Source organism: Condylostylus longicornis, unplaced genomic scaffold (genome assembly GCF_029603195.1).
Source record: "Condylostylus longicornis isolate FDR11 unplaced genomic scaffold, ASM2960319v2 ptg000055l, whole genome shotgun sequence".
Lineage (NCBI taxonomy): Eukaryota > Metazoa > Arthropoda > Insecta > Diptera > Dolichopodidae > Condylostylus > Condylostylus longicornis.
The window spans coordinates 13,566,020-13,584,914 of record NW_026578024.1 but is presented as its reverse complement, the minus strand read 5'-3'; the positions used below and the strand labels follow the sequence as shown (position 1 = coordinate 13,584,914).

At 25.6% G+C, this 18,895-nt stretch overlaps 2 protein-coding genes across 2 annotated transcripts; one reads left to right on the top strand and one right to left on the bottom strand.

Moving 5' to 3' along the window:
• Positions 1 to 6,112: 6,112 nt before the first annotated feature.
• Positions 6,113 to 9,621, top strand: LOC129612006 (sodium channel protein Nach-like). Its single transcript, XM_055525449.1, is given in 9 exon segments — positions 6,113 to 6,186; positions 6,913 to 7,026; positions 7,100 to 7,319; positions 7,400 to 7,856; positions 7,937 to 8,044; positions 8,566 to 8,701; positions 8,762 to 8,865; positions 9,375 to 9,442; positions 9,595 to 9,621. Coding segments are annotated over 9 exon segments (1,308 nt in total).
• On the bottom strand, positions 9,530 to 17,461 carry LOC129612005 (uncharacterized). The gene is made up of 12 exons (XM_055525448.1): positions 17,195 to 17,461; positions 16,032 to 16,198; positions 15,575 to 15,960; positions 15,310 to 15,509; positions 14,814 to 15,241; positions 14,613 to 14,675; positions 13,029 to 13,095; positions 11,013 to 11,188; positions 10,535 to 10,917; positions 10,194 to 10,381; positions 10,034 to 10,132; positions 9,530 to 9,960 (listed from the first exon to the last, which is right to left on the bottom strand). Exons 1-12 carry the CDS (start codon positions 17,265 to 17,267, stop codon positions 9,638 to 9,640), a joined length of 2,553 nt encoding a protein of 850 aa, XP_055381423.1. The 5' UTR covers positions 17,268 to 17,461; the 3' UTR covers positions 9,530 to 9,637.
• Positions 17,462 to 18,895: the final 1,434 nt, after the last annotated feature.

The following is an 18,895-nucleotide window of genomic DNA, read 5'->3' as shown; positions in this document are numbered from 1 at the left end:
ATTATTTCTATTATTGTCCTCATAGTTAGCTGTTATAAATATTTTATCAAATAACAATTTTTCAAAACTAACTTCATAATGCAATACCGAAAAATTTTCATCTGTATAAAGATTTCAAACAAAGTAGAAGTAAATTTAATTAAGACCTAACGTCGAATTAAAACTTAATACCAGCATTAAAATAAGGCAATGTTTTTTTTTTATTAATATGCCTATTACGTTTTTTTGTATTTTTCTTTCTGTATTCTTGTATTTTGGGTCATAAATTACAAAAAATTATTGAAAAGCATATAAAAACATAAGAGTAATAATTTTCATAAGTGAATTTAGAGACAAGCAATAAATAATTAATATGACTTCTTTAGTTTTAGGTTTTCGTTGCCGAAGAAATGCTATTCAAGCAAAGGAAACCGCTAAAGACAGTTTGCTCAATCTTGATCAATAAGTCAAGTTAACTCTATTTTATTTACTGTGTATGTTAAATAATCACTTACGATAATACTATTCTAAACCATTTTATGCTTCTTACTTATAAATATCTGCTTTTAGCAGTAATTAGAAGCATTTACTAACATATCACAAGAGGCTTTCTTATGAGTTTATAAATTTTATAACTGCGGTAATACTGATGATAATATTACTGTTAAAGTTAAGTTAAAATCATTCAAGTACGTTTGATTCCGTTTTCTTACCCTAAAGAAGACATCAAAAATGTTAAATGGGTGCTTAATACTTTCATATACAAATTTTTTACTAGCATATTCCTTGTATTTTCCTTTCTTCAAATGGAATGATTGCAGTATAATAAGTGAAAAATTTTACTGTATGCGCAGATATTACAAAAAAAAACAAAATATATAAAAAAGAAAACGCAGTGATCATAAAATGTAGCGGGATTTTTTTTTGTTTTCATAATATTGGTCAGTGCATTAGCTAAAAATGTGAATAAGTTTCAATGATTGTTTTTCATGTATTGAGCAACTAAGAGTAGTAAGTAGCTTTGGTTTCATAAGATTAGAAATGACATTATTACAAATTATAATATGTGAAATATTGCTGAATTACAAGCTGAAAATGTTCAGCGATCTTTGCTTTTAACATAATGCACGTATGTATGTGCCTATATATTATGTACCTACATATTATGATAGAGAGGAGGGAGAAAGAGAAATTCTTATCACCTTAATAATGTACGTCTATTGGGTATTCAATTTTATAATAAGTTTTGAGTTTTGTTTTGATTCTAAATGAATCTTGAGTGTTCAGCTCACACTCTCTTTTGAATAAATTTGTTTTCTTTATTTTGTTTTGATTGTTACCTGCCTTAATTGTAATATAAACATATCTTTAGCAGGTGATTCACGTGCAATACGATATATTACAAATTTTTATTTTATTATCTTTATTTCATCTGTGTTAACTTAATATTATTATAAATGAGATTGAAGATTCAATTTTGTGAATTTTAGCGGTATTAATCTTTTAAATTTTCCTTACAAACAATATACTGAAAATATAGAGATTACATCTTTGTATACACATAGACACACTGCTATTATTGTCAATAGCAGAGTGTCATACATAATATACACTCTACTGGCAATAAATTAAAGTTATTGTTTTAATGACATTATTTAAAATGGTAATTCAATACAAATTTTTCATAATGTGCGTATACAATTCAATAGCAACATAATATTTGTAATGTTATTTATACTGTTGTTTAAAATTCAATAAGATAATGATAGTAGATTATGTTCATTATGCTATTGTTATTTTTTATATTGGTATTTTGTTAATATACAAGTCAAATGTGCATATAATGTAGGTATATGTGTAAGATAAATTTTAATTATCGATGTGATGCACAAAAACTGTGTAACAAATTATAAGTATAGATGAGATGTGAAAGTGGAATGTTAAAAATGATGCTTAAAGTTTATTGAATTGTGAAGATGCACTTTTGTCTCATTTTATTTTTTTAATAACAATATTATTAAATTGCTTTCAAATAATAAATTTTTGGTAGACATTAAAAATATGTCAAAGATATTGGCATAATAATTTATTGTTGTAATATAATAGAGTGTATAACTGGGATATAGAGTGTATAACACAAATTTTGTAAAGGGAATTGTGATGCATGTGCATTTATTAATGAAACATTTTGAGTAAAAAATTAGAAAGGTGCTATATGTGTACTTTCAAAAGTGTATATTCGATTGAACAAAATGTATATTTTTAAAATTTCTTTTACTATTTATTCAGGGCAGCAAGCCATACAGCGGTTACAATATAAATGTTAGAGATAATATAATTCGTGATAAAGGTTACAATAGTAAACAAGGTATAAAACTGATGTAGGATTCGATTTATTAAAAATCCATATACGTTATGTGTATGGCAGTTCCATTCTCACGAAAGAAATATTTGAAAACAGTTGAAAATAAGAATGTACATAGGTACGCAGTAGAGTAAACAATGAGTATTATACCCGACTTATATATGGCAGCTTCAGTCGTACTCGAATATGTCCATATAAATGTCGGCTTCGTTCAAGCCAATCAAAAAATTTTGCTTACTTGACTTGAAATATAATAGTTGAACATTACTTTTGGTCTGTCAAGCTGACATATTGTAAAAACGCAGATTGAGTTTTGAACTGATTTCAAGTTAAGTATACTAAGTCTGCCATATAAATGCGGTAATAGTCAAAAAATTTTTAAATGACATCATTTTTATCCCAATTAAAATTATAGTTTTTTTTTTATTACATCACAGCCGGGATATTTCCCAGTTATCTTATTTTGATATTGGACAAACGTAATAATATTTATAACATTGCAAAAAAATATAAAGCCACATGTATAAATGTACGTAAACTATTTCTTTCAACACTATTCTTCAACTCACAATGTTGCACTGGACAGTATTTTTAGATAAAGTTTTGTAAACATAGTAAATGAAGCCAAAAATTTAGCTGCTAAAATTTTCTGTTAATAAAAAAATTTCAATATTTCAAGAATTCTTCTTTTATAACATTTTATAACACTTTTTCATATTATACCATCACATATTGTAAACAAAATGCTTTTGTAATTTCAAAAAATAAAATCTTACATAAAATTTGTGGCCTAGTTTCTTTAATAACTCGGAATATTTTTAGTTAGAAAATTTTGTAATTTGAAAGTTTATCTTTAAAATCTCCAAGATATGAAAATTTTATTTTAGAACTTTATAATTTTAGTTATGTAAGTTTATTAAGTAAAGAATAAAAAATTTTAAACTCGTTTATTATAAGAATTTCCATACAAGTTTTAAGAATATCCGAAAAAAAACAAAATAACTAGTTTATAGAACAGTTAGTATCATACAGTAAAAAATGTAAACTTTTACATAACCTAAGTCACAATGTGATAATTACATATATTCTTAAGAGCGACTAAAAATGATGGATAAAAATGATGGACAGGTATAACAATTTTGCAAAAATATAATTTGTTTGTATATGTATATAAATTTAAATGTATACCTTTCAAATATTTAAAGTATTTTGTGTGTAATATGTAAGTAGTTTTAAGTCTTTACACATACCCCGCCATCAGAATTGCGTTAATGAAAATGGAAACAACAATTATACTAAGGAATTATCTACACCAAAAAAATTTATAATTGATTGGCCACTATGTAGCACAGTTAGGGTATTAACTGTTATATGGATTTGTCTCATTGCACTTTTGTCATGAAATTCATAAAAACAACATTTACAATCTATATTTCTGTGTGTACCTTCTAGTTTTACCTTGGCATGTTTTACTACGGAGTGTTTGTTTAGAACAAACACTCCGTAGTAAAAACATTCTCGATACGGATATCAACCAAACGGAACTAATAATTATATTCATATAATTTTGTTATGAAATAAATAAAACCCATGATAAAGATTTTGTATAACTAAATATTAATGTATATAATATGACCTATCTTAGTGTCGAACTGGGTGCTATTAGTTTCGAGAGAATAAAATATATTTTATTATTAAAAATAGATGTAAAATTTATAAACTAAAAACTTAAATACTTGTTATAATATTGTTAATAATTAAATTTGAAATTAAATTATTTAACCAATTCATTCATAAAAATCAAATTTTTTTTTATAATTTCATTTTTTATCGTTATCAGATTCAAGAACCTGTTTATATACACCACGTGGTAGATTATTATTTAAATTATTTTCTGCATTATATCCACCAAATTTTAAACTAAATGGTTTGCGCACTGGATGATATTTTAAGTGAAAATCAAAACCATTTTTGTTAGTAACCATTCTGTAAAAAATATAAAAAAAAAAGTTTATTGTGAATAAATTGTATGGCATTGTATGTGTGTTGGAGTTATAAGCAATATCCATTGTTGTATATGTATTTCATACATTTGCTGAATATTTTATATTGTATAGAGCACTTACACATTTTCCTGTAAATCAAATATTGGTGTAACATTTATTAAAGGTGGATGAAAATAACGGTTAACATCTAATTTATAAATTAAATTTCCATGTCGAAAATATAAAATTTCTGATTGATGAAAATTATTATATAAAGTTGAACCATTTGTTTGAGTTGAAATAATATTTAGTACGAAGAAAATTAAAATCTGAAAAAAAAATTGTTTTTTTTAGAAAAATATTGTTATTGTTAGTATACGTGTATGTAATATTTTCTTTAAAATAGTGTGTACTATAAATATTTTTAGGTAGTGCCTCTGTTCGATAACTGAAATTTATTGTATTCACTTAAGTTTTAAGTGTGTGTTAAGTAGTGTTGTATACATTTTAATATTAATAATTTGTAGGAGTTCTCGTACTTTATTAATAATTTGTCTATATGTTTACGTACATTTATGTCAAAATTCAAAGAAACTAAATGAAATTTAAATTAAAATTATATGACTGAACAAGTCAATTAAACTGACTTTAGATGTCCCATTATATAAACGACCACAATTTCATATTCGGAATTTGAATATCCCAGTAGGGTAATTTGTTCGTCAAAATGTGCCGCAATGGAATCAATGAATGTCCAACACAGCACATAATGTATTAATACAAAATTCAGCTTATGATTATGATTGCTGAATAATGTATAGTTTTATTACAATTTAGAAATCACGACATCACTAAGAAATACTTAGAGTGTAGGTAAACAATGGATTTTGTTTTTATTTCAGAGTAAATTTTTTTAATATAACAATTTTATAACAATTTTTATTGACGAAAAGAAAAAAATCAAAATAATTATTTTATACAAACCATTTTTAAAAAGTGTTGCCCCATTTTAATAATTTTATTACTAAACGTATAGCACAGAAAATCCGTGAATAAGTAAAAGTGATTTGTACAACTTCTAATTAAGAACTAAAGTAATCTATCAACTTTATTTAAATGCTTCTCTAAAACTAATTCCTAATAATGATTTTATATAAAAAAAATAAAATAATACGAGGAGGGGTCACTACATACCATTTTATTTGGAATTGCAAAACAATAAGCCCACAGTTTATTTTTGCGTAAAACTAAAAATAAAAGAATTTGAATTAATAAATTGTTTGAAAATAAGAGTTTGCCTAACAAATTTGAAAACTTCGTCATGCACTTTCACTTAGGAAATAATAGATTTTATGTAAAATAGCATTAGTTAACTATATAAGAAAAAATTCACTTTTTCTAGTAAAATGCAATTTTTGAGGAAATTATGTTATAAATTTTTAAATGGATTTAAAAATGCACTCACTTCATACAGTACATAAATTGTAGTAGTATGGCGTTGTTACAAATTGCAGGTTGTCAAGTCAGAAAATTTTATAAAAAAAAATAATTTTAATTCTTTGGGTCAACCGTCGTCAAATTTCTGTGGATTATGGGCAAATATTTGCTATTTGAGTATGAGTATGGGCCACTCGAGTTTCTTACATTACTTACTTACAAGAAGAAATGACTTTATTGACAGTTTCGTTTTGACAAATAATAAATTTGTATAGAATTTAATTTACAAATTTTTTTTGAAAAATTTTACTAGCCGCAATAGAATATATTTTTTCTTGCAAGCAGAATGATGGGTCGCCTTATGAAGTTGAATGGGTCGAATTTTGTTCATGGACCACATTTTGTCGACGGTTGCTTCAGGTAATTTCAATTTCTCTAAAATCTCAAAAATAATTTAAATTTCGCACAAAATTCCTTGCCGTTTCCTTAACGTTAGCAAATATTCATATTAAAATTAATTAAATTTTAAATGTCTAGAAAAATCTACAAAACTGACTAAACTTTAATTCTAAAATTCCACATTATTAAATTTATTTGAAACCAATAATATTTCGATTCATTCCAAATTTATTTCGTCTTTAAATAAAATTAATGTACACCATATAAGATTAAGTGAAAGAATCAATAAAGTTTTTCCATTTAAATTGAAAATAGAATAGTTATAATACTTGTATTGTGCATTGGAGGTTAATAACTATTCAATTATAATGATGATAAAGGTAATGGGGGATTATTTTATCGTTTAATGGATCTCTATATATCTAAGGATTATTCTAGTAAATTAACTTCTGATTATCTTCTTATATACGTATAACAAATCTTTTGTATTTCAATAAATTCAATTTTACTTTAATTGTATATAATGTTTATGTAATTAGAATAATTTCTAAGAAATAAGTATATTGAAATTAAAATATTCGCGGTTTATATTAGTTATTTTACTATTATACAGCGGTAAATTTACCACATTATAGTAAAATACAAAATGAATTTTAAGAAAATACTAAAATATTTTACAAAATTGTAAATTTTTTTAAATTTTTATTTTATTTTAAATATTAAACAAATAATTTTAATTACATATAGATTATATTATGCTGTAATATTTAGTGTTCTAATACCATTTTGTGGAAGATTTTTAATAAGCGTATATAACAGTTTTATGATTTCATCAATATCTTTTACATTGGATACTCTTTTGTAAGTCACATTGAAAAAATTAAAATTCCATTTCACATAATTAAATTAAAACATTTTTCAATTATTTTTATAGTTTAGATTGGAATACGTCATTTGCAAGTATAACAGTATGTGAAATTTATGATAGAAGAAAAAATTTTCATTTAATTAACGAGATTTTTGGTCCAGAAAATGATCCTTTACTTTATGATTTTATTAATGAAGTAACATTTTTTAGTGGTTCATGTGCAAGTTGTTCACAATGTAATACAAATTTTTCATGTCCAGCAAATTTTAGTGATATAATACCAAGTGTAAGAATATAATAGTATTTTATATTAGAATTTTAAAAATGATTATGCAAAAATTTTTGTGGTACTCCGTATATGTATAGTTTCGTACACAATGTTCAAATTTATTATCAAATTGTCAATGGAATGAATTACCATTTAAATGTTGTGATAGATTTAAATTTGTAATGACCGAATTTGGACAATGTTATTCTTATAATTCAATACAAGTTGGGTAAATAAATGTTATATAATATTATAATATAGTATTACAGATTTGGTATTTATTTAATGTAATTAGTGGAGAATTATATTATATGAATCGTGAAACAGGACCTGGAAAATTATCTTTTATTGTGCATGAAAGTATTCAAATTCATATTCATCCAACAAATGATATTCCATATTTGTATGCAGAGGGTGTTATTAAAGAAACAATTATTAAAGGTTCAAAAAAAGAAATTATTTTAAATGTTATGGAAATATTTAATGATCCATCAGTTTATCATACATCACCGAAATTCCGAAATTGTCGTTTTCCTAATGAACTGTTAATTAATGGTATTTTAATTTTTGTAATATGAAAATCTTTTCAATTATATTTATAAATTCGGTTTTATTATGCATTTTTTTTTATTTAGGGGGTCGTTTATTTACACATTATGGTTATTCAACATGTATTGTTGAATGTGTAGTTGACATGCATATACAAACTTGTGGCTGTCAATTTTTCAATCAAAAAGATAGTGGTAAGTTAAATTAATCTTTTTTGACTCTATTTGAAATTTGCTCTGAAAATCTAAGAACAAATAATTTTCCACCAGTTCAAACAGTTGTGTCAAACAGTATTCATACAAAAACTTTGTATAAACTTCTTATAAAATGAACTTTATTCTAAGAATGAGTTCTAAAAAAATTTCGTTCGAAATTCTAGTTAGATATATTATGCAAAAGTTTAATGAAACTTCAATGAACACTGTCGTATTGCTTCGTTCTACTGAATTCAATTAATGCTACAAATTTTGATCAATGCAATAAATTCTGCTCCCAACATTATTATCAGCTCATAATAGGAAAACTCATTTGCAAAACTAGTCAACCAAAAGTGAGCAGAATTTTCAAAATTATTCAGCTTACAGCTATTAAAACTTACCTTAGCTATATTAACAACCAACTTCAATATGAAGTGTTCGATTTTGAATTAACTCTTGTACCAGCTGAGGTTTCAAACATTATTATTATAAATAATATATTTTTTTTTTATTTGTAGATTCATTGTGTAATATCGAAGGTTTACAATGTTTATCGAAAAATTTTGATAATTTTGTTGAAAATCGTCAAGACTGTAAGTGTATGTCATCTTGTGAAGAACCGGAATACAATATAGTTTTCACTTCCCCAGAACAGTATTATTTAATAAGAATTTTTATTCATTTAAATTTTATTTTTTCAATTTTTCTTTAAAGGTTCAACAAAAGCAGTAATTTTTCAAGTATTTCAGTAGCAATGATTGATTTACCAACAGAACGATATATACGAAATGTTGTAAAAACCGATTTGGATTTATTTAGTAAGTTTACTTAAATCAATGCAACATGTTTGATATGTTTTATGTTTGATACGCTTTAGGACTGATACTCGTTAATGCAAAGAGTAGAAAGAAGATTTCCATTATCAAACATTGTCCATGAAGTTTGGTCGGTTTGATTAAAATTTGTTGAAAGTTGAACGTATATATGAATATTAATACATCTGTGTATTATGTTTGATGACAAAAAGAGAGCGTCATGCAATTTTCATTAAACGATCAACCTTAATCAATGAATTATATTAAATCAATTTTTGATATTTAAATACTGTCTTGATTTTATGGCTTTCTTTTGTGATTAATTTCACATAATATAAAATAATTTATGTTGGCACTACATGAGAATTGATACAAACATAAAGATATTAAGACTCAAGCGTCTTATTCGTTAGTTGAGTTCCTCTGTTTCTAAATATTATTGCATACCTACAATATGTTCTAATGCTACAATACATACTAACAGAATTTTATTAATTTTCATAAATTTTCAGTTTCAATTGGTGGTATTGTTGGTTTATTTTTTGGCTTATCATTTATCTCGATTATTGAAGTTGTCTACGTTATTTTTGAAAAATTTAAACTTAAACTTGCTAAGAAGAAAATTTCTTCGAAACGTAAAAGGACCGTTCAAGAAAAAAATATTAAATGAGTTGTCAGTGCTTTTATTTCTAATTCTAATGGTTTATCAATATACAAGTTATAATATATAAGGTAATTTTAGATAAAAAGAAAATATAGAAACCATTTTTGATTCTTATTCTTTCATATTATCTAAAATCCATTTCATATGAAATGAAACATTTGAATATAATCCTGGGAAACTAACAGTTCCACATTTTGCTGTACCACCTGAAACAACCCCATATTGTACATAACGTGGTATAAAATTTTTACCAAATTTTAATAAAGAGAATAATGGTCCACCAGAATCACCACGACATGCATCTATATTATTTTCACCTCCAGCACATATATGTGATTCAAGTATACGTATATTATAACGGCGATATAATAATTTACATTTATTATGATCTGTAATTGAAAATGCCGCTTTTTGAAGAATTGATGTAACGTGATCTAAAATGAAATCAATAATTTGGTAAGAAAAAATATTTAAGTTGAAAATTATATTTCGTTAAATATAAATTACGTTTTTCAGTTGCACCCCAACCGGCAACATAAGTGTCTTCAATTTTCCGACTTCGTAATTCTGAGTAAATTGGTAAACATATTGTTGCTACGTTCCTTACTATAGAAGAAGTTTTGTCAGCATCTATATTGGATCCTATTTAATTTTAAAATAATGTTACCATTTAAATTAGCTGGTTCTGCCAGCCTGAGTAAAGCAATATCATTAGCAAATTGTTTTATATTGTAATTTTCATGTATTATTTTTTCTTCCACTGGAATATTTTGAATTACATCTGTACAATATTTTCCATCTTCCGTACAATCTGGATTTGTTTTAGTATTGTATTCTCCCAGAATTACAGATTTTCTATAAATAAAAATAATAATGACTATTAGTTCTATATACAAGTTCATTGAGGAAGAAATTGAATAATTAAGTATGAGCAAAGTTCTCTAACTTTTATAATATTCTTGCCCTATAAATAAATAATTATAAGAATATTTGTATATAATTACTAACAAAATGATTCCATCTACACTGGCGCAATGTGCTGCTGTCAAAACATATTTGATTGAAATTAATGAGCCGCCACAATAAAATGATGATTTTTCACCATTTGATGTTTCGTATTGTGTAAGAGCAATAAATCGGAACTCTTCTAATGCTGCATCATTACCATTTGATATTCGATCATCTAATGTCAATTGTAATACTTGACATTCTTTCGGTAACAATGCTATATTTGGATGTTCTTCAATAACTGTTTCTTTATTGATTGTTCTATCAGATATTCGTGGTTGTCTTAAACTAGTCAAAGATATTGATGATTCTTCTTCCTTTGCTTCAATGAACAATTTACGTGCATTGGATGACAAATAAATATCTTTACAGCATATATAACTCTAAATTAAATTTAAAAAATGAGAAAAATTATGAAAATAATGAAAATAGGACGAGGTGAATGTAAAGGGATTGAAAAACTTTTGTTTTAAAATACTATGCCATTAAATGTTCCGCAATTCGCTTTTACTAAATATATTAAAATTGATTGTGGAATTTTTTTCGGATCTCTTTTAACAATATCAAAAATAGATTTACATTCCGGTTTCGAAACACATAATCCATCTAATTCAGTCGGTTCTGGAATTGTTGGTGTTTTACATGTTTGATATTCTAAAAAAAAAGTGAAATATTAATGTTAATAATTATTGCATCTAATAAAAGAATTTAGTTCTGTTACATATGTTGTTTATGTGAAATTTGAAGGATTAATAAGAGATATGACGACATTTAGTTACTCCGGAATTTTGCATCTTAATCACGCCTTCATTATTAGATTAATGTATGCAAATATTAACACTTCAGCTTTAATATTTTCCAACATATTTTATAATAAATTTTGGGAGTAGTATTGTAAGAGTAAATACACTCAGCACTACAAATTTATGTGAGTAGATTCCATAGTTTATTATTGATTCTATAGTTTATTGGGAATTGATTGCCATATTAACTTAACCATGCCTCAATTAATTATTTCTTTATTAATTTAATCATTCTTACCATTCTGTCGTCTATTTTTGAGCGCGAGATGTTATTAATTTTCCTCATTTCTGAGATTTGTAAATGTAGTTTTAAAAGAGGCTCGAGGATGAATTTAATTCCGGAAACATATATACGAGTATTTAAGCTTTACATTTAAAAAAATATCTTAATTTTCATGTTCCTGCGTCTTGAAACGCAATAAGTTTTCGATATCGCACTTAAATTTATTCAATTTTTACCAGCTTAGAGCATCTAATGTTTGATTCCCTATAAATAATGTCTAATATATAAATTTTCATTAAACTCATACCGAATCACATGCATTAATACTCATATTACACAGAAGAAAGCTTTCCTAGCAGGCTATTATATCGCTTACTATAGTATATATACATGTATATAACTTTAATGATATTATGCGGGGAAGATATAACAATACTCGCTTATTTATAATAAAAATTTATATATTGTAATATTTACAAACTTTATTATTTAACCAACCATTTCAGTATAAATCTGTGTGGGTGTAACTTGTTAATTGTGTAATAATTAATAAAGTAATTAAATAATTAGAAATTTATTAAACTGAAATTCATAATTGTGCAAATTCAACGTAATCAAGTCGTTCCAGCTAATTCATGTCTTACAAGTAATAAGAGAATTGAGTTAATGAAATTAATCGAATATTCATTTAACATTAATGCAAATATATTTATTAAAGCATAGAATAGTTTTGTATAAGAAATTAAAATTTTTAATATTGAATATGGAAATTTATAATTAATTGAATAAGTTGTTGTGATTTACCCAAAATATATATGTATAGGGAATCCCATTTTATTGGGAAAATAGATGATAATATTGGCTGTGATGCTAGTATTATAATATTATATTCTTGAACTGGTTACAACACAATATTCCCCACTATGCGTCAAATGTATAACAAAAATCTACTCGTAAAGTTGAACCGAATTTGAAATATAACTCTGCCTGATTATTTGGAATATAACTCTGTCTTAATATTTAACTTAACTCTATAAATTTCTTAGGATATTTTTACGATTCTTTAAGACGTGACACACTGTCTCTTTTATAAAAATTATAGGAAATGTTCCCATGATTTTTAAGATTATTAGTGAAATCATAAGAAGTTCAAGTAGATGTTATAAAATATAAATATTATGTATATTATTTTATTATTAAACGTATAAGGACTTAAGTTAATAACTATATAAGTTACCGATTTTTTTATTAAGCCTACAAGTTATATAAGCATTTCATTGTTTTTTTATTGCACACAACCTTATCCTTGAAATCCAATTTCATTTGTACTCGTATTCATTCAAAGCCAATTATAAAATATTTTACCGGTTTATTTTAATGAATTATGCGTATAAACTTCAGAAAGGCACAAAAATTATATTGGACTTAAGGTAGGAAAAAATTAAAAATAAAAGTTGAATTTACTTACGTGCTTCATTTAAATTAATACTTTTGCATAAAAATACGATTATAAAATAAATTTTATAAAAATTCAACATTTTTTAATTCATAATTAAAAAAAAATTATATTTAGTAAATTTTTGACAATACAAAAGTTAATTGTAATTTTGTAATTTTCTTCAGCCGGACTTAAAATTAAACTTACTGAGTTGAGTGCTCAATCAAGACTATTTTATGAAATAATGATAATAAAGCAGAAAATATTGAAAAAGAGTAGAATCTTTTACAATAATTAATAATTTACTTACTATTTATGTTTAAAAATAAAAACAAGAAAAACTAGCCTTACTGGTATAAAAATAATATACAGTAGAATATTCTGAAAGTGAAATAAAGAGGAAATTTATAAAAATGAAAATTAAAAGCTCAACTATAAGATATGTATATAGTTGAACTTTCAACTATAGAACACATTTGAATTTTATGAATTGCTTACCCGTAACTGAAGTGTGAATTAGTTCAATATTTTGTTATACATAGTTATTGTTATTATTTTCAAATTCAAAATCTGTGGCAAGAATTAGATTTTAATTAATTAGTAGATAAATATTTGACATAACTATTCATTGTAAATATAATTAGAATAAATTCTTACCGAATAATTCCGAAGTAACGTGCTGTTTAGTAATATTGTATATTATGCAATAATATTGGCAACTGTTATACAACTGGCGATATTTAAATTACGAAAGAAAGAAGAAATTAATTATACCATGCAAACTAATGTTTTATAAACTTGGAACCATTTTATTTGTAATTAAAATTTCAATTTATGAATAAAATTTAAATGATTAACACGTGGTAGTGCAAGATTAAAATTAATAACAAAATTTTAACAATGTAGCCGGTTGAATAAATTTCAATATAATTATGTTATGTGTGCTCGGGGCTCATTTACTTTAATTCTGTATATTATTAGAAGCGACGTAGAAAGATTTGCAAGGCAATTACAAAAAATTGAAGTTAATAAGAGATGAAATTGTACCATAATCAAAAAATTATTAAATTTTGTATACTTAAATAGCATTTTAGTATAAAGATGGATCTGAAGTGCATAATATATTGTTCGCATAATGTTAACGATATACACAGTGCAGGTATTATAAAAAAAACCATTGTAAAAAACTGGTTTTAAGAGGATGTTCTGGAGGGGATGTTGAGAAGAAAGCCTCTTTATTTTAGTGTTATGTTGAAGAAAAAATACTTTAAGGATTAACAAAATAATGTTAGTATGGAAAAGAATTCTCTCTTAACATTTATTTTTTAAGAAGTTCATTTTTACAACAAAATATCCGCTGCACTGAAACTATTAACAAAATTTTATGCCGCTTATGCAGTTTATTATACACTATTATATAGAGTATATTTAATTAATACATGAAGTTCTTAAAGTTCTGCTTTCTAACCTTAGAGCTTGAATTTTCGGGATATCTTGTTTCCCGTATACGAACATTAGGTTCTGTCACAACAATGACATAATTAAATTACTATATCTGTATATATCTATAGTTGTAATGATGTAAAGATTAATAAATAAAGGATTTGATTTTACGGCGCCCATCATATTAATAAATGCCATTGATTTATCACTAATGTTACCAATCACATTAAAAATCTGCAAATAATTGCAAAATTTTCATTAATAGTTGTAATTTTTTTTTTTTATAATTATGATTTATTCTATTTATTATAAAAAAAATTAAAAAATAAATACAAAAAAAATAAATAATATTTTATATCACATTCATGGTTTAAGATTATCTAAAATCCAATTCATAAATTTAGGGACATTTGTATAAAGTGAACCACCGACAGCATTAGTGTCACCACAACGTATTGGTGGTCCTGAGGCTACTATTCCATATTGAATGTATTTTTTTATTTCTCCAATTCTTAATTGCCTTTTGTTAAATAATGGTCCACCTGAATCACCTTTACAACTATCAACATTCTTTTTTCCCTTTGCACATAATACCCTATCCGTTACTTTTACTGAATGATTTGCCAAATAAGAATTTTCACATTTCTCTCTTTCTTGATTAACTAAAAGTGTTCCTACTTGAAGTATATTTGATGAAATATTTTTTTCTGTACCTCCCCATCCACTTATTTGACCAGTTTTTACATCTGCATTTCTTAAGTCAGCAGTAATAGGTAAACAAATTGATCTTACATTATTTGCTAAAAATTAAAAGAACAAAATTTAGATTTAGAGAACCAAAAAATAATAGGTCTTTTGTCATTCTTACTTGTCATATTTGCTGGTCTACTTAAACGTATTAAAGCGATATCATTTACTCCTGCAAACCTTACATACTCACTGTGTGTAATTCTACTTTCAATTTTGATATCTTGTGGCGGATCGTTGCAATGTTCATCATTATTAAATTCATCTATTTCGCAATCTATTTCTGTATCTACATTATGATCACCAAGTCGAACACTGAAACTTTTTATAAGAAAAAAATTAAAAACGCTGAGAAGAAAAACAAAATGAATTTTTTTATTACTTACAGCTCTGGAGTTATACAATGAGCTGCTGTTAGAACATATCTTTCATTAATCAATGATCCACCACATGCATAAAATGGACTTCTTTCTTCATATTGTAAATGTGCCATAAAAGGAAATTCATTTAATCCTGCTGCTTCACCATTTGATACTTTATTTTTTTCTGGTATGTCACCGCAATCACTTCCTAGTAGTTGTAAATTTTGATGATTTTCAATGCCAGCTGTATTAATTGATGGAGAATTTGGAGTATCAAGAATGGGATTGTGTACAAAATTTGAAGGAGATTTTGAATTAGAAATACTTTTATCAACTAGGCCATTTGAATTTATTAAATTATTGATCTTGGCGAATTCAGGATCAATATGTTGTAGTACACAGCAATATTTCTTAAAATTAAACGACATGTAAAATGTACATATAACAATAAATTTAAAAAATAACTGTTATAATTTTGTACCTCTTCAATTTGATCGGAACAATTTGAATTTCTTATGAATGTATCATATCGCATTGGAAATAAGCTTAATGGTAAATCACTTATATCGGCAAGAATTTTACATTGTGCTATTGGTATGCACCAACCTCTAGCATTTTCAGGTGATGGAGTAATACAACTTTCAATTGCTAAAATTAAAATAGAACCATAATTTCAAGCAATAATAAAAATTTTTTTAATAAACAAATACAAAATTTATTTAATATTTTTATGTAGGCACTCCGTAGAAATACGTTTCCATTTTTTGATTTTGTAAATTATTTAGAACCTGCTCGTCTATCTCGCTATTTTACTTGGCATGTAAGAAGGAAGTGTGTAACTATCATGTATTCGTACAATGCATTTTTTGTGTTAATTATTCGATATTGCCTAATCCTTTTTACTAATTTAATGTATTGTCAACAAATATTGGAAATAATCATAAAAATCATTTAAATTTCTATTGTAACGACAACACCGAATGCGTAATTTAAATATCGCCAGACGCTATACAACTGACATCAGTCGCGTTTAATTAAAGCAAGGTTATGATTTCATGACATAAAGCAGATAATGACAGATTTAATGTTTTAGAAAGTTGTTTATCACTTTTATATATTTTTAAATTGAAAAAAAAAATGGATTTATTATTGTTTTGAAAATAAATTTAATTAAGAAAAAATATTCAGTAAACAAATTTTTGTTACATATATAATATGCATGTACTTAGGTGTTTATTTATTTTTAAGCAAAACTGTTATACAAACATGAATGTTAAAATATCGAGTTTTAAAAAAATATTTAAAAACTTTTTCCAAGTTGAAAGCGTTCAGAAAATATTTGATTTATTGTTATTACAGTTACATACTTTGACAATTCTTGGATTACCCTGTTTTTTGGATTGTCAATTTCAATAATGTTTTTATTTTAATAAGACTAATATTAATTACAACGTATATGCCTTATTGAAATATCTTTAGGTAATTATTTTAAAACCTTATTGAATATAAGTATAACTTGAAAGTCTCACTTAAACCACAGGGTTTTCCCGTTACGTTTCAAAAGATTTGTAAATTTTTGTTTTTTTTTTTTCGTATTTCTTAATTCTAAAATTTTACTTTTAATTATTATTATAAATAGCTTACAGGTCATAGCGAATATATTTGACACATTGATTCCAAGAAATGTTAATATATTCAAGACTAATATTAAATTCATTTTGAGCTTTTTCACACAAAACAAAATTAAAACGAGTTTTAAGTAAATATACTTATGTACATATGTTGTATATATTAAAAAATTGAATAAAAAAACAAACTTAATGCAATTTGAAGATTTTAAATTTTTTTCTTATTTATTAATTTAAGCGTATAAATAGGAAATCGAATCGAAAACAAAAAAAAACTGTGCGAATAAAAACTCTTAAAATAATCAGTTAAAGAAACCCTTTAAGAGATCCGATCGTCTCGATAATAATTTTGATACTGATCATTAAAACGATATTAAAACTTTTTATATTTTAATAAAAAACGAGAAAAAAAATAGAGTTCACCATGTCAACTCTGTGATACCCGTACGAATTTGTTATCCTATGTGCGAATAACTAATGTGCCATAACTAACTATGGGGCAGACTATGTCTTTAAGTTGCCGTATTAACATATTAATTTATGCAAAATTTCAGTACTATGTGTTGTTCAAAATACTGGTTGTGCCAAACTACTATTGATGTTGTATGGCAGCTACCAGAACATCGGCCCTACTAATATATTCGTTTGTGTGAAATTTCAATACCATAGCTTTAATAGTTTCTGAAATATAGCCAAATAATTTTTGAAGTTGTATGGCAGGTACCAGAAGTAGCCAAGTAATTTCAACGAGTTTTATGTGGCATATTGGTCCTACTAATATATTTGTTTGTGTGAAATTTCAATACCATAACTTTAATAGTTTCTGAAATATAGCCAAATAATTTTTGAAGTTGTATGGCAGGTACCAGAAGGAGCCAAGTAATTTCAACGAGTTTTATGTGGCATATTGGCCCTACTAATATATTCGTTTGTGTGAAATTTCAATACCATAACTTTTATAGTTTCTGAGATATACCCAAATAAATTTTGAAGTTGTATGGCAGCTACCCGAACCGGTACCCCGATCATGTCCAATTTAAATAGGGTTCTGGCACTTACTACAATAAATCATTTGTGAAAATTTGGTAAACTTAGCTCAATTAGTTTTTGAGTTATCGTTGGGACGGACGGACGGACGGACGGACGGACGGACGGACGGACGGACGGACAGACAAAGCTAAATCAACTCAGAATTTAACGCTGATCAAAAACATACACTTGAGTCTATATCTAACACCGTTATTTCTTAGCGTTACAAACGGTAAGGCAAATTTAGTATACCCTTCGAACATACGTTCGTACGGGTATAACAATAAGAATAAATATGGAGTGTCATAGTATAAAAATGATTTGACATACAAAAAAAAAAAAAACTGAAAATTAAAAATTAATATGCTCAGAATTAAAATTGATTAAATCCCTGTTATAAGAATTTAGAGGTAATTGTGAAACTAACTAACATAATTTGTGAGTCAGCCCAGTCGGCTAATGTGGACCATCAATTATGTCCGAGATACCGTTTAGAAGAATTTTATGTGAGTATTTATTTTTATTGTAAAATTTATATTTCCTTCAAAAGTCGAAATTCCGTGTATTGTGGAACACCATGCTTCGGGTATTTCACCGTACTTAATCTGCACTTTTAAATCGGCTGATAACTAGCTTTTCAAAAGATAAGTTCTTTTGTATCAAATACAATATGTACATGTATTTACAT

What these genes read in the sequence shown, in the direction of transcription:
- LOC129612005 (XM_055525448.1), bottom strand. Translation starts at nt 17,267, where the DNA reads ATGAATTTAATATTAGTCTTGAATATATTAACATTTCTTGGAATCAAT. An exon ending in TTATTAATATGATGGGCGCC is followed by an intron (nt 13,096 to 14,612) that starts GTAAAATCAAAT and finishes AATTAAAAAATG; the next exon opens with TTGAATTTTTATAAAATTTA. An exon ending in TTGGGGTGCAACTGAAAAAC is followed by an intron (nt 9,961 to 10,033) that starts GTAATTTATATT and finishes ATTTCATTTTAG; the next exon opens with ATCACGTTACATCAATTCTT.